Below are 19,279 nucleotides of genomic sequence, written 5' to 3' on the forward strand. Positions count from 1 at the left end.
AACTGTGTTATTCCAATACCTCACCAGGATGGAGTGTGATTCATTATTTTCAAAGACTATTATTTTAATGTCATTTTCCTTCCTAACACATTTTAATGTGCATTTTATACATTGTTTGGCTCTTAAAGAAATTGTTCATCCAAAAGTAAAAATGTTGCCATCATTCACTCAACGTCTTGACTGACTTCCACAGAACACAAAATGGGAGAACATTTGATTGATTTCGTTAAACCTTTTGTTTTGTTTTCCCCCCATAGAATTGCAATGAAAGTGGACAGAAGCTTTCAAGCTTGCATAAGAACAAACAGTGATGTCTAAATCATTACCAGTCATTTTTTTGTTCAACTCTCTGATTCAGTCAGTGATATGATAACTTTAACAAGATTATCAATAAATATAGATGTAAATTTTAGCATGTTTCTCACATAAAGCTATAACACAACTTCAGAAGTCTTGAAATATTGCACACAAGTAAAAAAAAAAAAAAAAAAAAATCCCATGTGATCACTGTTGAATCTCCAGATGATAGCTGTTAGATGTTGAGAGTGCCTCCTAAATTTTACATAGAGTTTGGCTGTTGGCAGATTTTATCAATAAACCCCCTGCTATAGTCTCTCTTGAGTCAATGCAGTTATTGAAGTGCATGAGTGTTTTAAGACGCTACTGGAGAGCTCAATTTGTTGTACTGCAGAACTATTCGCATACACTTTCTGAATTGTCTTTGGACTGTCTTCTCCACGGGATATTGGAAGACACCCACTGTCCTGTTTATGAGGCTTCTTCTGCTCTGTTTTATAGGGAGAAATAAAACCAGATGTGAGGACGTGTGGTCTGTGTGTTCCAGCTCTGCTTGTCACAAATCTCTCTCTTTCCCACTTCATCTCTCTTAAAACACTGTCTTAAATGAGAAAAGCAGCCCCTGCAGAACCCTTGGATTGAGGTTTCCTGTGCTGCATGCTTCTTTGATAGTGCACATTTGAAGAGATGGTATCCGGTTTACAGCTCTCTATAGGTTTTATCTGAGTTGTTTATCCTGTTGTTATATAGCGTTGCAATAGATTTGGTGGTGCTGTTTTGGGTGGAACTTTGAATTCAGTTCATTTTATCATAAGTTCATCCTCTTAAAGGTGCAGTATGTAGGATTTCTGTCCGCTAGAGGTCGCTAGAGGCCTATTCAAAACAAAGGCGTAGCTTGATGACGCCAAGTTTGAACGTGGAATCTTGGGACATGTGGTCTTCACCTCACAGCCGGTGGAAATAATCGGGATAGGACTCGGGAAGAAATCAAGTTCATGGATGCGATTATTAACGTTACTGTAGTATGAAGCAGAGCAGGACCAAGTGTTGTTGGAGCTGAACGAGGCCGCTGGAGCGATTGCGCCACACACGCCTCACGAGCAACAGAACTTTTATTATGCCACAGTCGCAGGCGCCGCTTTTCCGCTTTTCCGGTCATGAGTATGAGGTAACGCAGCTCTGTTTATCATATTATATACATTTGAGTGTGTTGAAAATGATGTTATAACGTTACTCTGTGTGTTCGCTCGGTGGCTGCTGCGAGACACTTGTTTGAGACACACTGCAGTAAGCTAGATCGATAATAGAATATCATATTAAATGCTGGATGGCTTGTGTTGATAAATGGCATGCAATTCATTTTAAAATTTATTGTATGATGGAGAAAATTCTGTATTACTGTAAACTAAAAATAAAGCTGCATCTGATTATGCTATGTTAGCTACTTGACAAAATAGTGTTTTTCTCTGAGGCATGATAAAAGCATGGTACTCGCAAAAAATCAAGAAAATTAGATTTAAACAATAAGACTAAACGTGTTGAGCTATATAACAATAATTCGTTTTCTGTCTATAAACGTAACCAAACAGTTGTTCCCTTGTCTATTAAAATGTGTAATATATTAAAGCGTCTTTGGTGTTTCCATGGTTTCCACAAAATAAAACCGGAAACTGCGGCAGACCGAGGGTAACGCGGGTATGACGCAATTGACAGGCAACTCCTCACACGTCCCGGAGCCTTGGTTAAAATTGCAATTTTCTCACGATTTACAAATAGTTGGAAACATTTGAGATATTGTAAGTACTCAAGTGAACAAAATATATAACACTGGCCTAGTGGTTTTTGGATATTTTACTGCAAAAATCTTAAATATTGCACCTTAATAAAGTTACTGAACACTTGTCCTCCACAATGTGTATGATTTGGAAAATCAAACCTGAACTCATAAACTGTCCTCTCTTTCTCATATGAAGTGTTGGAAAGTCTAGTGAATAGTTTTGTTTGGGCAGTTCATGCAAATGAACTGAATAACAAATTCAAGACCGATTGTCATTAGAGTTCTATAGTGAATTCTATTGAGATTCAAACCCTTCTGATGTGATTATAAATGATTAAACACTGTAAGAAACAATTAGTAGAAAAACAGAGAAGGTAGGCCTAACATTTATAAGATTACGGACATTTACTTTAACCCTAAAACACATCAAGATGCAAGATGTAATTCAAAATATGGGTAAAAAATCAATATGGAAAATTTATATTACTCATATTCAGATTGGGACTGTGCATTGGCCCCATTTATGGACTTTTCTTATTGTATAATCTCCAAGTTATATAGTTAGTATATTTAAAAAGATGTTGCCTCAACTGCTTAAATGCAGTTAGCTACTTTTGTTTGTAGCTTGTAGTGAAGCTAACTATTGTTAAAAGGGTATCCTGACTGTAATTTAACTACTTAAAATTCAGTTTGTTGTGGCTTGAAAAGCTCAATTTTCAAAGCAGAAAAAGCAAAATAACATAGTCTTAGTAAACATCTGTCACAGATAAATAACTGCATTTCTGTTTGTGCTGCAGGTGTGACTATACAAGCTCTTCAATCTTTCCCTCGCCATTTATTCATTCAGCAGTTCATATAACAGAGAGGAAATTATTCAGTTGCCAAATTCGTTGTCATCTTTGTTTCCACCCCAGTGGGAATCTAATTTTAGTTTTGGCGTGTGTGCGCGCTGTGTTTGTGCATAAGAAATGGGGTTTGCGAGTGTGTATGTGAGCATACTCTCATTTTCAAGTCTGTTGTGCTGTGGAGTATGTTTTTGCGAGCATGCATGGATGTTTCTTTGTTGTCTTCATGGGTATCTGCGTATTTATAAGTATGTGTCTCTGTGTGTAAGTGCATGCATTGCAAAGTGCAGCTTAATATCCAATCGGTGACATGTTGGAGTCATTAATAAGGTGCTGATCGGACCGGGCTGACAGTACTGCTGACAGAGGGAGATCAGAGGGAAGAATCATGCCTAGCCTGGGGACCCTGCGCTTCAGGTAGCTCTTCTCTGCCAGCCCCTTGTGTCATTACCCATGCTGAGGAGGCTGAGGAGGTGGTACCCCCACCTCTGACACCTACATTAATCAAACTCACACCCCCCTTCCTTCTCGTGCCCACCCGCCACCCCCTAATCATCAAAATCCGGGCGCTAGGAGGCAGAGAAGAGGATATGGTGGCAGCGTGAAGGATGTCCACTAAACTGTTCCCTGTTCGGCTTTCACACCTGACTGTGACTGATGGGATTCTCCGTACCCCCCTGACCCACCACACAATTAAATATCTGAGCCCTCACTCACCGGGACGAATTAAAGTCCCAAATTACCCTCGCCACTGTTTTTATCTCGGTCGCAGACTGTCCCTCTGCGTCTTTCAATTCCAGTGGTTTTGATAAATGTTTGTGCTTTGTTAAGGTAAAACGAATTAGGAGAGACGAGGGAATTGTTTTGCAATCTATACCGCAAACCGAAAGGAAAGAGGGGTGCATGTAACCCAACGCATGTAGGTGGGAATCATGTTCTTTTGATTAGTGCACATTTGAAGAGATGGCATCACAGCTCTCTATAGATTGTATCCTGTTTTATCTGAGAGTTTTCTATTGTGATTTAGTGTTGAAATAGAATTTGAGGTGCTGTTTTTGGTGGAACTTTGAATTCAGGTGGAACTTTGAGTGGAATTATAATTTAACAACACTAATGGACTACTTGCACAACTACTTCCGTGTTCTACTTATTACGACTCGAGTGTTTCCGGTCAGCGTTCAGTGCACTTATATACAGAGAGCTTCTCATGAAAATGCAGATTATTACTACGTTTTAGGGCTGCCAAATGTTTTTTAAACAATGAATCATATTTACTGCATTAACATTAATTGTCTTCAACCTGCTGAAATGTTTATTAATATATTTCCCTTCCAAATGCACATTCTGAATAATAAATAAATATATTTCCCCACTAACCTACTGCCGTCAAGTGCTTGTCTTCTCATTAGCAGTGTTTTTCTCTTAGTCATCATATTTGATACCTGTTAAATTTACATTTAAATGAATTTGACTGATAAACACCCTTAAGAAAGTGCATGGTTTTACTATGGTAAGTGTAGTAACTATGGTAATCATCAGAATATCTCTTCTCCTGTCTCTGAATATGTCTGGAATTTAAAATCATCCCGAGGACTCTCATTTTAAGAGGGGTTTAGTTAGCTATTGTGATAACGGCGCATTGAAAATATATACAACCGGAAACAACTGAGCCGTAATATTTCAAACCGGATGTGTGTCACGAGGCTCAGTGCAAGTAGTCCATTGATATTCAAACCCCTCTAATCTCTAATTGTACACGATTATGGTCAGTGTTGGGGGTAATGCATTACAAGTAACTTGGGTTACGTAATCATATTACTTTTTCAAGTAACTAAAGTAATGCGTTACTTTCAATCTACAACAAAATATCTAAGTTACTTTTTCAAATAAGTAACGCAAGTTACTTTTTTCACATTTATTGATTGACAGCTCTCCTGTCCCCAGCACCAGAAATAAAGTGAAAAACAGCAGTCTCGGAAAAATAACTGCATTTCTGTTCATTTTGGAAACTAGATACACAGAGAATCGTGTAAAATCCGTAAAATGTAAAAAGCGACACAACAATCTCGCACCTGGTAGTGCTGTATTGATTGGCAGCCACCTCCATGCTAATTATTGCTAATGACAAAATCGGCCGTGCAGCGCTTGATTTGCATGTGCAAACACTAGAGTCGTGTCACAGTTATCTGCTGTGATGGAAGCATGTGCTAATCAGGATGATGGACTATGAGAGGTCGTAATTTCAGTCTAGGGACTCATGTCTTCATTGTTCTGCATTGTTCTACTGCTAGTTAGTAAAAATAGTGACCTACTCAAGTGCTGTGTTTGATCGCATCGGTTTCGTGTAGATGGCAACATAATGATGAAAGGGCATTTGTGATTTGTATTAATCAGGAAAAACAACTATGATAACTCTTACCAAATCTCACAGATATTAAAATTAAGTTTGCCAGCAAAGCTTTGGATGTATGCATCTAATTGTTATTTGTCAAAAAGTGGTGGCTACACTAGACTTTATGATCCATGATTTATGATTTGCATGAACGCAGGAGAGCAAACATGTACAGTGGGGTCCTAAAGTCTGAGACCACAAATGAATAAGGTCTCATTATGTTCCACATATTTGTGTAAAACCTGATGACCATGCATGATTTGAGAATGATTTTGCGATTCAATGTGTAACCGCTCCAAGCGGGATTTGAACCGGTGTTTCCAGCATTGGAGGTGTACTAACAAGAACACTAAAAACCAAGAAAAAAAAAAAAAGTCTCTAGTGTGCCTCTTGAGGCCAGGTGAGTGAAGTTTACTCGCACAGCTCTTAGTAGCTAGCCTCCGTTAAACCACCCCCCCTAAACCTCACTCCCATCCAGGTCACGGCACCAATGTACCCCCTTCCATTCAACTCGCATGGCTCCAAGCGGGATTCGAACCACCGGATTCAAACCCACTCTATGTATAATTTTCATCAGGTTTAAAGAGCTGCAGGAAACTAGTTTGGTAGTATATGTGATGTATTTTTGTATGATTTTAATCTATTTTTTATTCATTCAAAACAGAAGCTCTGGAGTGGGATCTGAAGTAATTTCATGCTAGCCTTGTGTAACCAACCTAAAAAGTTGCTGCCAATGGAATTTAGCTGATGAAGACTGTCATTCAAGGTTTGAATGAAAATTAAAAAGAATAAATAAATAAAACTAAAATTTAAATTCCTAACCATGGCCAACCTCATATCACTTACCAGAGTATTCTGTGGTTTAAACATCAAATGGTTTTAATTTATTCAGGCTTTCTCTGAATACCTAGGGGTAGCCCAGAGAGAGGTCAGACTTGTGAGGAAATCCCAGACGTCCTGAACTGTTGTAGAGGAAATGAATGCGAGATAGAGTTAAGAAAGAGATGAGAGAGAGTGGACTGGGGTAGCCAGTATTGTTCCATCTGATCTTTTATCAAGATAAATGGTGAGACCGTGAGGTCCTGTAATTCATTTAAACCTTAAATAATCACTGGCCTTATGTCCAAACCAGTTTTACTCACCAAAAACTACACATTTATATATATTTATATATGCTTTATATAAATGCTTTATATAAATGCTGTGGTTGTCAGAATGATTCAAATAATTTACTGCATAAAATACAGTAAAAATGTATATTTACAGAACAACCTGTACATTTTACTAGTTTAAACTGTTTAAAAAAAACAAAAAAACAACAACAACTGATAAATCCAAAAGCCCTGTTCAGATAGATTAGCAAAGCCACACTGCTACTAAAATATGTTTTGTATCTTTAACATATATTTATAACCACAATAATAACACAAGGGGCTAACGAAAAAGCCATATGATGAATCAGAATTCATCACAATTAGCTTTTTCACAAGCTGAGGTAAATATTAATATATACTGTAGAAGGTGCACACAAATGCAAATTTACCAGCATAAGATGCAACAACCCAAATGTCCATAAATGATGATAAAAAAAATTAAGAAGAAACATAATTACGAAATGTCTCACGAAATGGAATTCTGAGATTGTCAGTTTACAGATTTTCACTGTAAATTATAAGATGATTTGTTTTGGTACATTTAACAGTATTTTACTGTAGAATTACATGAAATGTTAGATCTATTAGAGTTGACCAATAAACAGTTTTTACTGTAGCATTTTACATTCTTTTACAGTTGCAATTACAATCATTTGTTACTGTGTAGGCTATTACTGTACTGTATGTGAATTTGGCAATGGCTAAAGGGCGTTGTTAGACAACATGAAGTTCATTCATGATTACATTTGCAATATAGAATGGCCTCTTTGGCTTTTATATCTGTTTCTACATAATACAAATATTAAGACACAAATTTGCTTTGAAAATGTTATTTTATTAAGCAAATTCACTAAGTACCAATCTTGCATGCTTTGTATTTGACAGTATCTATGATGAAACAAAACAATCCATTTCATAATAGACGTTGGGTATTTTCTAAAAAAAACAAACTCTTGATTCTGTCACTCCTTTACAAGAAATCTTGCCTGCATAAATTCCTCATTTCGCATGTCTCTGCATGTCAATGTCAAAAGTCAAGTCCATCAGGAGCGAAATGGTCTGACCTTTTTAGGTGCACGGTAGCTCCACTTCCTTTGGGTTCCCTCACCAGATGGTCCACAGACAAAAAACGGTGGAGGGTCCTGATAGATGATTTGGGTTGATAAGATTACACGGCCATAATTGGCCAAATGAGTTGACAGCGATAGGCGCTTGATTGGTTTAGGTGGAAACAAATGAAGGTCTGGAGCATGTGGCAGAGCGCTGGTGGCCATTGTGGCGTGGGAGATGATGGAGAGAAGGTTGCAAGACGAGGAAAGGAGGGATAATTTAATGTGGGAGGTGGTTTTGTTCACGTGTGCGAGTGTGTTTGCCTTCAGCAGAGCTTGGATGAAAAGCTTGGCCTTGTAATGGCAAAGATTTTATTCAACCATATGAATGCTAATCTTGGGTTATTTCTCATGATTGACAGCATGCTGTAATTTCGCTGCTTTTAAGCTCTTTTGAAAGCCTTTGTTGAAGCAATTTGCATTTTTAAAATTCGATGTAACGAGAATGCGTAATACGTTTCATTTTGTTTTATGCCTCTTTGGTTGGCTAAGGGTAGGAATTAATGTGGACATTTTCAACCATATAAACACAAGTCATGAGTAGGTCCACATGGAATTTCACCATTTTATTGCACACTTCCTTCAATAATTGTGGTGGAATTTAGAATACTACATAATTATTGTGGTCACAGATTCAGTGCATGCTTATTATTGACATCAGTCTGGTTGATTTTGCTTTTATGCATCTTTGAAACATATTCACATAAGCATCTTTAATTTTGCTCATCACTGTGCATGAAAGAATAGAGCATTTACGTATATTGCGTTTTGGTCTGATTTGATTCTCTGGTTGTACTCTTCCCTCACACTTGCTGTGGTCACCCCCACTCCATCGTCAGCTTATGAAGTGTCTCTCTGGCTTGGGTAAACATCTCTTCTTTTTTAATTAAAATAAATCCACTTTCAGCCAATATTTAACACCCTACAGGGACAGGGCTACCTTTCAAGATATGGGGATACAGTAGATAGATTTAGAATGGAGATATATAACAAGAGGGAGACTGAGATACGGAGGGAGAAATTGAGTTCTTTCATCTAGCCGTAAAGCAGAGACATGCATTGTTTATAGATGTGTAGAACAGCGTTCTCAAAGCGACGCCTCCTGGGCCTACTATACTTTAGATTGGTTTACTATATAAAAACACTGCTGAACATGCACAGCAGAATGTGGCTCAGGCATAAATATTATTTAATGCTATTTTCCTATTCACACGCATCTATCTGCTGTACTTTTTCATTTATTTCTGCTTTCAAGATACGTGTAACCGGTCCTACTGTACCCGCTCTGAGCGGGATTCGAACCGGCGTCTCTATCATCAGCTGCTGGTAGGGCTGGGTATTGTTCAAAAATTTTCAATATCGATACCGATACCTTGACTTCGATACTGATTCCTGAACGATAGCTTTTTCGATACCAATTTTATAAAATCGGTTTTAACAAGATTACATTACCTCAAAAAATCTTTGGTTTTATATTTTAAGGTTTTACTTTTTTTTTTTTTTTTTACAGACTCAGAGACTCATCTCCTGAGCCACTGCACAAAGGAATAAAAAAGTCTGCTTATAAATTAAAGTTCTTATTTGGCTAAATTACATTTCCTTAACAGCCTTTAAACACAGGCTTTACTCCCTTCAAACTTATATTGTGCCACTGTTTCCTTACATCATTGTTGAATATATAATTATATATAATATATAATTATATCATTTCTGTTAGTTAAGCTTATGTGTATTTTTAGTTAAGTTAAGTTAAATTATAAAGCAATATCTCATGTAGGGTTTTACTTTGTGTTTTACATAATGACCACTAGGAGGTGCTCTAGGCACATGCTTTACATGATTGGTTTTCTCTAAAGAGAAAAACGTTTAGTTGAAAATGAAAGTAAAAGAGTGACACACATTCATTGCGTCTTGCCGTGAAATAAGAGTTCCGTGTCTTTATTAAAATCAACACATTAACCCGCAATTAATTGGAATGTTATTTTTCATTCATTGGCCCGACCCGCGGATCATAAACATTATATATATATATATATATATATATATATATATGCTTTTTCAGGAGACAACCGTTTGAAAATGTCCGCTCTGAGGGTGTGGTTGATGCTTGCACAGTATCAGGAGGACACTGATACCGCTTTTCCACCAGAATTGTTCGTGTTCCGGAGCCAGATCCTGTGCTCGTGCAGGCGAACTAGAGCCCGTCACGAACCGGTCGCATGTTTCCATAGACTTGAGGAACGAACGCTGATGTACCGCTGCTGTGTGTTGTACCTGCCTATAACAAGTCTAAAAACATTGCGCATCCCGCTGTTTGTGCAGGCAGTGCGGCACTTCTGTTTTGCTGTTCACAGTATCTGGAGTGACTGTAGAGAACCGGCTGCTCGCATAAACAGCCAGTACTCTCACCCGTCCTTTTCGGAGATAAGCTGAAAATGAAACTGTTGATTCACTCGCTCTCTCGCACTCAGGGTCTCTCTCGCGCGCATAGTTTTATATATTTAGATATAAATAACAATGTAGTGCAACGTTATTACATTGCTCAACGAGACAGCAACAGCATTTCTCCACCCACTCTCCCCTGCTCCATTTGCAGGTATCGAAATTTGGTACCACATGACAAGACACTTTTCGATACTTGATAGTATCGAGGAAATTCGGTCGGTACCTAAAAAGTATCGAATTCGATACCCAGCCCTAGCTGCTGGTGCACCTCTTGAGGCCAGGGGAGTGAGGTGTACTCACCCAGCTCTTACTAGCTTGCCTCTGTTTCGCATACCCTCTGAACCCCATCCGGGTCACTGCACCAAATGTAACCGGTCCTACTCGATCCGCTCTGAGTGGGATTCTAACCGGTGTCTCTGGCAAGGGAGGCGGGCACACTAACAAGGACGCCAAAGACCGCAGTCTCTCTTATCAGCCGCTGGCACACCTCTTGAGGCTAGGGGAGTGAGGTGTACTGACCCAGCTCTTACCAGCTTGCATCTGTTTCACTCACCCCCTGAACCTCACTCCCATCTGGGTCACGGCACCAAATGTAACCGGGTCCTTCTCGACCCGCTCTAAGTGGGATTCAAACAGGCGTCTCCGGCATGGAAGGCGGGCACGCTAACAAGGATGCCAAAGACCGCAGTCTCTCTTATCAGCCGCTGGCACACCTCTTGAAGCCAAGGGAGTGAGGTGTACTCACCCAGCTCTTACTAGCTTGCTTCTGTTTCTCTCACCCCCTGAACCTCACTCCCATCCGGGTCACGGCACCAAATGTAACTGGTCCTACTCGACCCTCACCGAGTGGGATTCGAACCGGCGTCTCCGGCATGGTAGTGAGATTTACTCACCCAGCTCTTACAAGCTGACTCCTTTACATACACACTGTGAAAACTATCTGTAAACAATGTAAATGTCAAAAAGTAAATTTAATGCATTCTTGCTGATTTAAAGTATTTATATATAAAAATACTTTTTAAATAAAGCATATAGTGGCTGCTTATTGGCTCAACAAATTTGTTCACACAGTAATAGTCTTGGCAAGAAGCACTTGTATTTCTTATTCATTACTCTAACAGAAACTTTGTGCCTTTTCATTCCCTGTACATATAATTGACATGTGACCTCACATCATAGAAGCGATTCAATTGCGTACCATTCTAAAGCAGCTACCTGCATTGCTAGCGGTCGGGCCGACAAAGGAATAATGAATTCACATTCATCGTGGAGCTCATACGCATGGATTAAACTATCAAGAAGATCGCTGGATCTGGCTCGTTGACAGCACTCACCGCAAACGAAATGTTGCAGCAGCAAAAACCTTGCAAGCTCCAACATGCCGCCTCACAAACAAACAGAAGTGGTGGAAAATGCTTCTGTGAGTCAAAGCTATCATTATATACCTACTGAGAGCTCTCTTTTAAAAGAAGCTCTGTGATGACACTGCAAAGGTGTATGTGTCTGTGAAATACAGCAGGAGTTTGGAGTGTGAGCGAAAGCAGTTGAAAGAAGGGGATGAGAGAAGAACAGATATTTGTTTTTCAGTGTCTGTTTTTGAATGATTTCCACAGAAGGGCTTTTATTTTGCTTTGATGTCAGAAATCAGTTTGAAAGCGGGGGATTCCAGCATCCCGCTCGCGCAGGGAATCTGGCCCCTGTGCTGCCTGCACAAGTCCAATCGCTCTTCTGAGGAGTCAGGCCTTGTTTGATGATTTTACAGGTCTGCCTTTTTTATCGGCCCCAGTGCCTCAGGTTTGACTGCTATTGATTCAAGGTTTCACACTGAATTCAAAGTGTCTTTTATTCCAGATATGGTTGAATTCAATTAAACGACACACTCTTTAACTAGGACTATAAATCTGAGATAATGTGCACAGTGCAGTTTTGCCCCCCTAAAAAAGGACAATTTTTGTGTCCGGTTTGAAGCTTCTTTCATATATATGTATATATATATATGTGTGTGTGTGTGTGTGTGTGTGTGTGTGTGAATAAAGTTTTTTTTTTTTTTTTTTATTTTTTTTTTTTTTTAAATAGCCTAATTTTTACTAGAGTAACAGTAAATCTCTAACTATGAAAGGATTTCATTAATTTTCATAAGGGTGGAAAGCTCTCAAATGCTGCAGTAAAGAAGATTAGTAATAGTCATATGGCAATAATATAATCAAACAAGTTAAATGTAAACATTTAAGTTATTTTAATTAAAAAACCCATACTGATAGACCAGTAATCTGAATATTGCTGTTTACGGCATTGGAATGTATCGATTGCCTCGTTTGAATTGCTTTATTGAAATATATCTTGTTACGGTTGACATGCTTACAAATTGGTTCTTTCCTCTGGCATATTATATTTGGAACTATGGAAGCTCAGAGTTCTTTGTTTGATTCGACCTTGTGTTTTACTGTAACCATTAGGGGGCGCTAAAGATTCGTCTTCACAAAGTAGGTGGATTAAAGCAGCCAGGCGGCATCCAGCGCGTCCACGCTCTGATGGAGATACAGACACAAGCCGTGCCCCTGTGCGTCTGAGCTGCGCTGCATTTCACAGCATTTATTCACTCTGACAGACACTAGCTCTCAAATTAAATAAAAATTATTTCTAACCAAAACTGCCTATATAACATCAAGTGAAGGTTATGAAAAAAAAAAAAAAAAAACAACAAAAAACATTTATTTATTTGTAATAATGCAAAGCAATGCCATACACATTTCCCTTTAAAATTACTTCTAACGTCAGTGTGTAAGTTAATTCCCTCTCAGGAAATGAGATTTGTGTGTTTGACCTCCCCGGTATTATCCACCTAATGCAGGACAGCCCATCAAATTTTAATGAAACCAATTATACAGTCTTAAAGCTGACGCTGAAAGATGATATTTCAGTAAACGGTGTTCTTCCGCTGTACATCTATCTATCTATCTATCTATCTATCTATCTATCTATCTATCTATCTATATATCTATCTATCATCATCAAATATGCATAAAATATTTCATTTAAAATTGTATTCAGATGAGCTTATGAAACAATTTAAATAGGAAACAAAGTAACACAAAATTATATTATAATTAATATTATAAATAATTCCATATTTTGTGATCATACATATTTATTTACATGTATTAAAAAAAATAAAAAAATAAAATAAACATTAAAATTAATTAAATTATATATTCCCACTATCTTACTCGATAAGTATCACTCGCTAGGTGTCCTGATGCATTGGTGTGGTGCCGTTTGGGTCAACTTTGTGGATAACACCACGGAAAGCTGTGAGCCAAGATCGCAGCGAAGCTTTGAGCGCTCCCCAGCCACCTCTGCCCACAGCATCCTCCTCCTCCTCTACTACCAGCTCCACTCCTCCCGCTCTCCTCCCCCTCGCTGTTTCCTCCTCCAGCATGAGCGTCAGTCTTGGCTCGGCCCGGGAGCTGTGCGCACAGGGGTGTCAGTTATGGAGCTGTAGGAGCGCTGCGGAGCTCTCGCCCTTCCCAAGACTCATCACATTCACTCTGCTGTAAACTCGCAGAGCGATTGCACGGGGCCAGCGCCACCCCGACCGATTTACGCTGGATTTATCGGCGCACCACGGAACTTTGGAGCGGCTTTCTGAACGCGGAATATAGAGTGTAATGAAACGAAAGGACATCTCCACACTTTAATAAACAGCGGAGAGGATCGTGGAAGAGAGCTGCAAGGTGCTTCAGAAGCTCCTGAAGGAACCGGAGCGCGCAACATTTCCACGCGCGCGTTTTGGACAGATCGCGTGCGCGCCGCTCGGTTCTGCTGGTTTTTAGTCCTGTTAAGGCAAAAATCAAAAGCACTAAGGCATGGTATAACGCACGGGCTGACAGACACTAGTTCAACCCTCACTGGTGCGCGTGGATCTCGTTCCTCATCCAGATAAACACCATGAGCCCAGCGAATACTCAACTGACATTTCAGCTGGATCTGAGCGGCTACTGAGAGTTCCTACGTACTCCAAATACTGAAAGAGGAGAAACTTGACCAGTGTTTGAGAACTGAGGTGTGGAGTGGATGTGGACTATGACAGAATGAGTCCTCTAATACACCTTTTACTCTGTGGATTAGTATACTTTAACCAAGTGGATGGTGAGTTACTTTTTATGATCCACTCTAATGGAAAGCTTTAACTTCAGAGAAGAGATTTTTGAGTTTTATGAGATTTTGCTGTTTATGTATTCCTCTACTAAACATAATTTAACTTTATATACCTGACCTAGTTATTATTTTTTTTGTGGATACAGCAATATATATATATATATATATATATATATATACATATTATACGTCAGGAGTTTGGGATATTATTTTGCCCATTTTACTGGCATCACATATCAACATAAAATTAGTTTTATTCTGAATAAGAATATTATGTTGCTGTGCATATGTTTGTGGAAAATTATTTGTACTTGGGATAACAAACTTGTTTGGTGTAATTTGTCATAAAATACGTTAGTTATAGGTCATATTTATACCTCTAGTGTTGAAGCAGTGTGGTTAGATGCCAAAGTGCTTTCCACAGCAGGTGCCACAGTTGCAGCAGTCTCAGAATGTGGGGTGACACCTGCTGTGAAAAGCACCAGTGGATGCGCAAGGCGTGGCGCAAAGATTGCACATATGGACCCCTAATGAGAAACATAGGGTTGGAGAATGACAAACTGATCATTTTTTTTATTTGTTTTTGCAAAGAATTGCCAAACAAAATGAGATGAGATGTTTCATCAGATCAGCCCAAGTGTATGAAACAATTACACTAGACACAATAGTCTGCACTGAGCTTTCAGAATGGATATTAACTTCTGAACTGGTGTTATTAGTTGCATATCTCTGTGTCCGGACTTATTAAATCCTCTTGCTTAGCCCATTCTGCCTTTTAAAACATTACATAAGGATTATTATTCCAGTAAAACTCACAGAGGCTTACATGCTTTATGTAATATTCGAAACATCATTTTTACCATCTGTTCATGTCTTTTCTCTGCATTCCCTAAGCTCCATAAACTGCTCAGTTCTGTTGCATATATCAAGACTGTAACAGAGTTTGGATAGCCAATCACTTCTCTGATATTTAATAGTCAAGTAATGGACAATGAACACCTAATCAGGTGTTGGCTTTTTAATTAATCACTAATGAGGATATTGTTAGTGGCATGAAACGAATGACTTCTGATGTAGTCAGATTGGTCTGTCCATCCTACATAAGGGAATAAAATTAATATACTTAATTATGGTTTACGATGTGTTAAGATAAGGCGAACTGCACTGGAAGTTGGCGTGGGTCTTTTCATGACATGAACTGTTCATATTTGTCTTCGAGACAGTCACATACACATTACATTAGCTGTGTCAAGTGCGTCTTTGTGCGAAAGCCCCGTTTCACACTTAACGGTGTTTGCTTGGGTTTTTGTTTGAGCTCTTTAAGAAGAATAAGGCCTGTAGATGTTGCAGTGACTGATGAGGGGCTGAATCAGGCTTCAGCTTCTGCTTTTGTCCTTCCAGCTTCTGCACTTGCTGTTTGTCTCCTGTTTTTGTCCCTGTATCTACCATGGAGCCTGCTAGTCTAGCCCAATTCAGCTCAGAAACTCCCTGTCCTTCCTCATTTCTGTTGCGCCCCAGCTGCCGGTTGCTAGGCACTGGTTGAAGGCATGGCCCTTAGTTTTTGGAGGGTAAGAGGGGTGTAGGTCTTTCTGGAAGAACCCATGAATCACCCCGGAGAACTGTTTGGCCCATAACCCTCCTCTCTCCCTGCCCGACTGGCCTGTGAGAGGTAATCCGCCCGTTTTGGTGGAAGGAGGAGCCGGTTTTGAGGAGCAGCCCTCTCCAAGCAGACAAAAAGGCTGTGAAGATGCATTCAGAAAAGGCTGTGTTTGTAACAAAGCTTGAATGACCGTAGTCATTTGGTTCTGTTCAGGGCTGGGGTGATTAATGCTGCTCAGGGAGGGAGGGATGAGAATGAAGACTTGGGTGAGGAGGAGTTTTGGGGCTCAGAGTTGACAAGAATGGGACAAACCTGAAATGGTTCTTGTTTTGATTCTGCTTTGATGAATCTAATTGACTAGACCGCGAGACTGAGATATGTTATTCGAGTTTAGGAGATCATTAGTGAGGTGTGCTTGCACTGTAAAAAGTAATATGCTATATCTACTCCATAAAATTTTGGCAACAGATTACAAGCAATATTATTAATTAAATTCAACAAATAGAATTGAGTTAGAATTAATCAAATTAATTCCTTAAATGTCAACCATTTAAAACAAGTAAAAATTTAAACAAAAAATATCTGAATAACAGACAGACGTCAAAGATGAATTAAGAACTCTTTATTTTTTATTGCCAAAATTGAAGACACCTAATGATAACAAGCAGAATCACTGAAGGAAAGAGAAACACAAGAATTAACAGAGGTTTAGATGTTGATGTTGGATTTATTGAAAATGGTTGGTTTTAATGTTCACCATTATGGTGATCGGTGTTTCATTTAGTTGGGCAGTTGGACTCTTTGCTTTTTATGTCAGTTTGTGGTTTTTGTAGTGTTTGCTAATTTTACACATTTTAAATGGTTGAATTTTAAAGAAATTAATTTGATTAATTATAACTCAATTCTTATATGTTGAATTTAATTAATAATATTGCGTGTAATCTGTTGCCACAATCTTATTGAGTAGATAGAGCGTATTACTTTTTACAGTGTGTACGATTGGACTGTTTTTGCATAGCAAACCTAAAACAGGTGAGAAATTGCAGACTTTAAAGGGCCTGAGCCATATTTAGTTTGGGGAGGGCTATTGTCACTTGTTTCTTCAGAAAATGTAAAATCCTAGTTAGTTTTATAAGAAGAAATGCTTATAGGCTGCAGTATTTTTGTCCTTGAAGCTGTAAGTTCAATGCTCTTGTCCCTATGTTCCCACGTCCCAGTTTTCTGCTATTATCCTGGGTCTGATCCCTCAGTTAACTTTGCTGCTTTTAGTAGTGCATTGATAACTCTGAGAGTAGAGAACAAGATGATGCCCCACTCCCAAGCTCCCCTGGTGGAGGTGAAGAGACGCGCACCTGCCTGCCAGCAGTCCCTCGTGGCTCTGACGACGCTGCTCTATCTGTCTGCACACTGAAGCTTCAGTTCTGCAGTGTCAGGAGAAAACTAAAACCCAGACTAGAGTGTATCTGTGTGTCTGCAAGTCTGACAGAAAGGGGAAGGAGAAAGATATAACTGTAGGTAATACAGTATTTGCAACAAAACATCAGTGTTGGAAACCAGAGGGACATTTAATTGCTTAGATGTTAAAGGAATCTTATTTGTGATATTTTTTATAATGGAAGCTTTGATTTCTTAAATTCGTAGTGTGTACCAATTACATGAACAGGCTTGACATAATTGAAGCTGTAACTAAAGTGGCAGTTGCGAGGTGGGTCTGATCTGGGGTCTCTCTATGAATGAGACATCATAAAAGCTGAGTTTAAATGGAATTGTTCTGCACTAGTTGGCTAGGCTGTAATGCATCGCTGTCGTAATTGTGCCTCATTTTCGAGGAGCAGCCTGCGGTAATGACGCGTACACAGTTCGAAACCACAAAGCAGCCACACTGGAGTCAGAGAGTGTTTGTGCATGTAAGGATGTGTGACTGCTTCTCAGTTTAGTGCTCAGATTAAAACAAGGATGGGCTCTTGGAGAAAGAATGTGACGGATAGCTGGAGCGAGAGGGGAGATGATGGGCGAGCAGAGAGAGAGAGAGCGGAGGGTGTAGGGAATCTATAATGAGGGTTAAAGTCGGGGGTCAGCGTGTGGGCACTTTGCTGACATTGTTGTAGTATCAAGCAGTAAGAGCATTGAGTATCTCAGCATGGGAAGCCAGATAGTGTTACACCACTGCTGCTATACTTAGAGTATCACTTAAACACTCTAAACCTGCCTCTTCCTCTGAGAACCAGCCAAATCCGTCTCATAATTGATAATTACTTCCTTTGCAAGCAAAAAACGCTACGTCACGCCGAACTGAGACTGTTTCAGCCTCGGGAAGCGCAATGAAAAGAGGATGAAACGTATTTCTGTTGTTCACAGTTTTTGTTGACAGTATAGGTTCACACCACCAATGGCTGTAAACGGAAGCTCGGATGAATGACATTTAAAGGCGGCTGTTGAATAGGGACTGCGGTGCAATGCGACTTGCCATATTTTTGTAGTTTCTATGAATGAAAATGTCACAAGCAGCACAAAGTGAGGAGATTATATACATTAGAGTCAGAAAAAAAGCTTTCGGGGGATGAAACCAAAGTGTTTTCATCTGCTTGGCTTGCTCTCAGTCAAGCATGCCAATGACATTTTGTAGAAAGAGGATGCGGTGGTGTGAGACTCGGAGCGAGGACCATTTTCTTTTGTTGGATGTTATTTGTTCTTGGGATTAGAAAATGACTTGATGTGGCAGTTTTAAATAATTATGTGGCCTAATTTTGTCTTTTAGGTTTGGTTAAAGCCTTGGTCCTTAAAGCTAACCATTTAGATGTGGTTGTAATAAGAACACTTTTAGAATTTACACTCGCTTTCTTTTGCTGTTGGGTGTTTTCCTACAGTTTAATTCTTAGTTTGATCATGGATCTTATTTGAAAAGATTGTTTTAGTTTGTAACTATATAACTTTCTGAAGACTCAACTGTAGTTTTTTTTTTTTTTTTTGTCAAGTAACAGAGACCCCAGACTTACTGACATGATCAGTAATACATATTGTAAACTCTTTGCTCTGCACTTGCACTGACTGATAAAACCCTGTTGAGTTGGAAGTCACACACATGGATTGCTTCCTAAAAAGTGGAGCAAGCCTGTCAAGTGAGCTTTTTTATTTGAAGTCCCAATGAAATCAGTTTACAGACTTTTACTACATGTGTTAGCTTTGATATATGCTGCTGTACTCCTAGAAGTTGAAGGTATGTGGAAATGGACCAAAAATATTGACTCATCTTGTTTGCATATCCCACTTATATCCAATTAAAATGCCTAAATCAGCTGGCCAGTTGGTATCTATAACCTGACCAGCTAAAAAAAATTGCCAAATTGTCTAAAAATCAGAAGAACTCTGGACTTGTTGAGCCAGTTCATTGGGATTTAATGCAAATAAACAAACGGAAATGAGCCAAGTGTTAGATTTTCCCTTAGTAAAGCACTGGGCACACACTTTCCCTAGGTGCCTAGACCCAGGCTGCCAGTCAGAA

General features: G+C 39.2%; 1 protein-coding gene across 11 annotated transcripts in view; it reads left to right on the forward strand.

Annotated features, from left to right (window-relative positions):
• Positions 1-19,279, forward strand: part of robo2 (roundabout, axon guidance receptor, homolog 2 (Drosophila)) — a 502,406-nt gene that overhangs the window by 275,423 nt on the left and 207,704 nt on the right. Inside the window, exon 1 of one of the 11 annotated variants that reach the window (XM_051864118.1) lies at positions 13,053-14,168. The exons of the other annotated variants lie outside the window; for them this stretch is intronic. Coding sequence (XP_051720078.1) covers positions 14,111-14,168 — 58 coding nt within the window. The 5' untranslated portion in view covers positions 13,053-14,110. Of the gene's footprint in view, positions 1-13,052; positions 14,169-19,279 lie in introns of those variants that run through there. 11 annotated transcript variants of the gene reach the window in all.

The sequence above is a fragment of the Ctenopharyngodon idella genome, chromosome 15 (genome assembly GCF_019924925.1).
Source record: "Ctenopharyngodon idella isolate HZGC_01 chromosome 15, HZGC01, whole genome shotgun sequence".
In the NCBI taxonomy this organism is placed as follows: domain Eukaryota; kingdom Metazoa; phylum Chordata; class Actinopteri; order Cypriniformes; family Xenocyprididae; genus Ctenopharyngodon; species Ctenopharyngodon idella.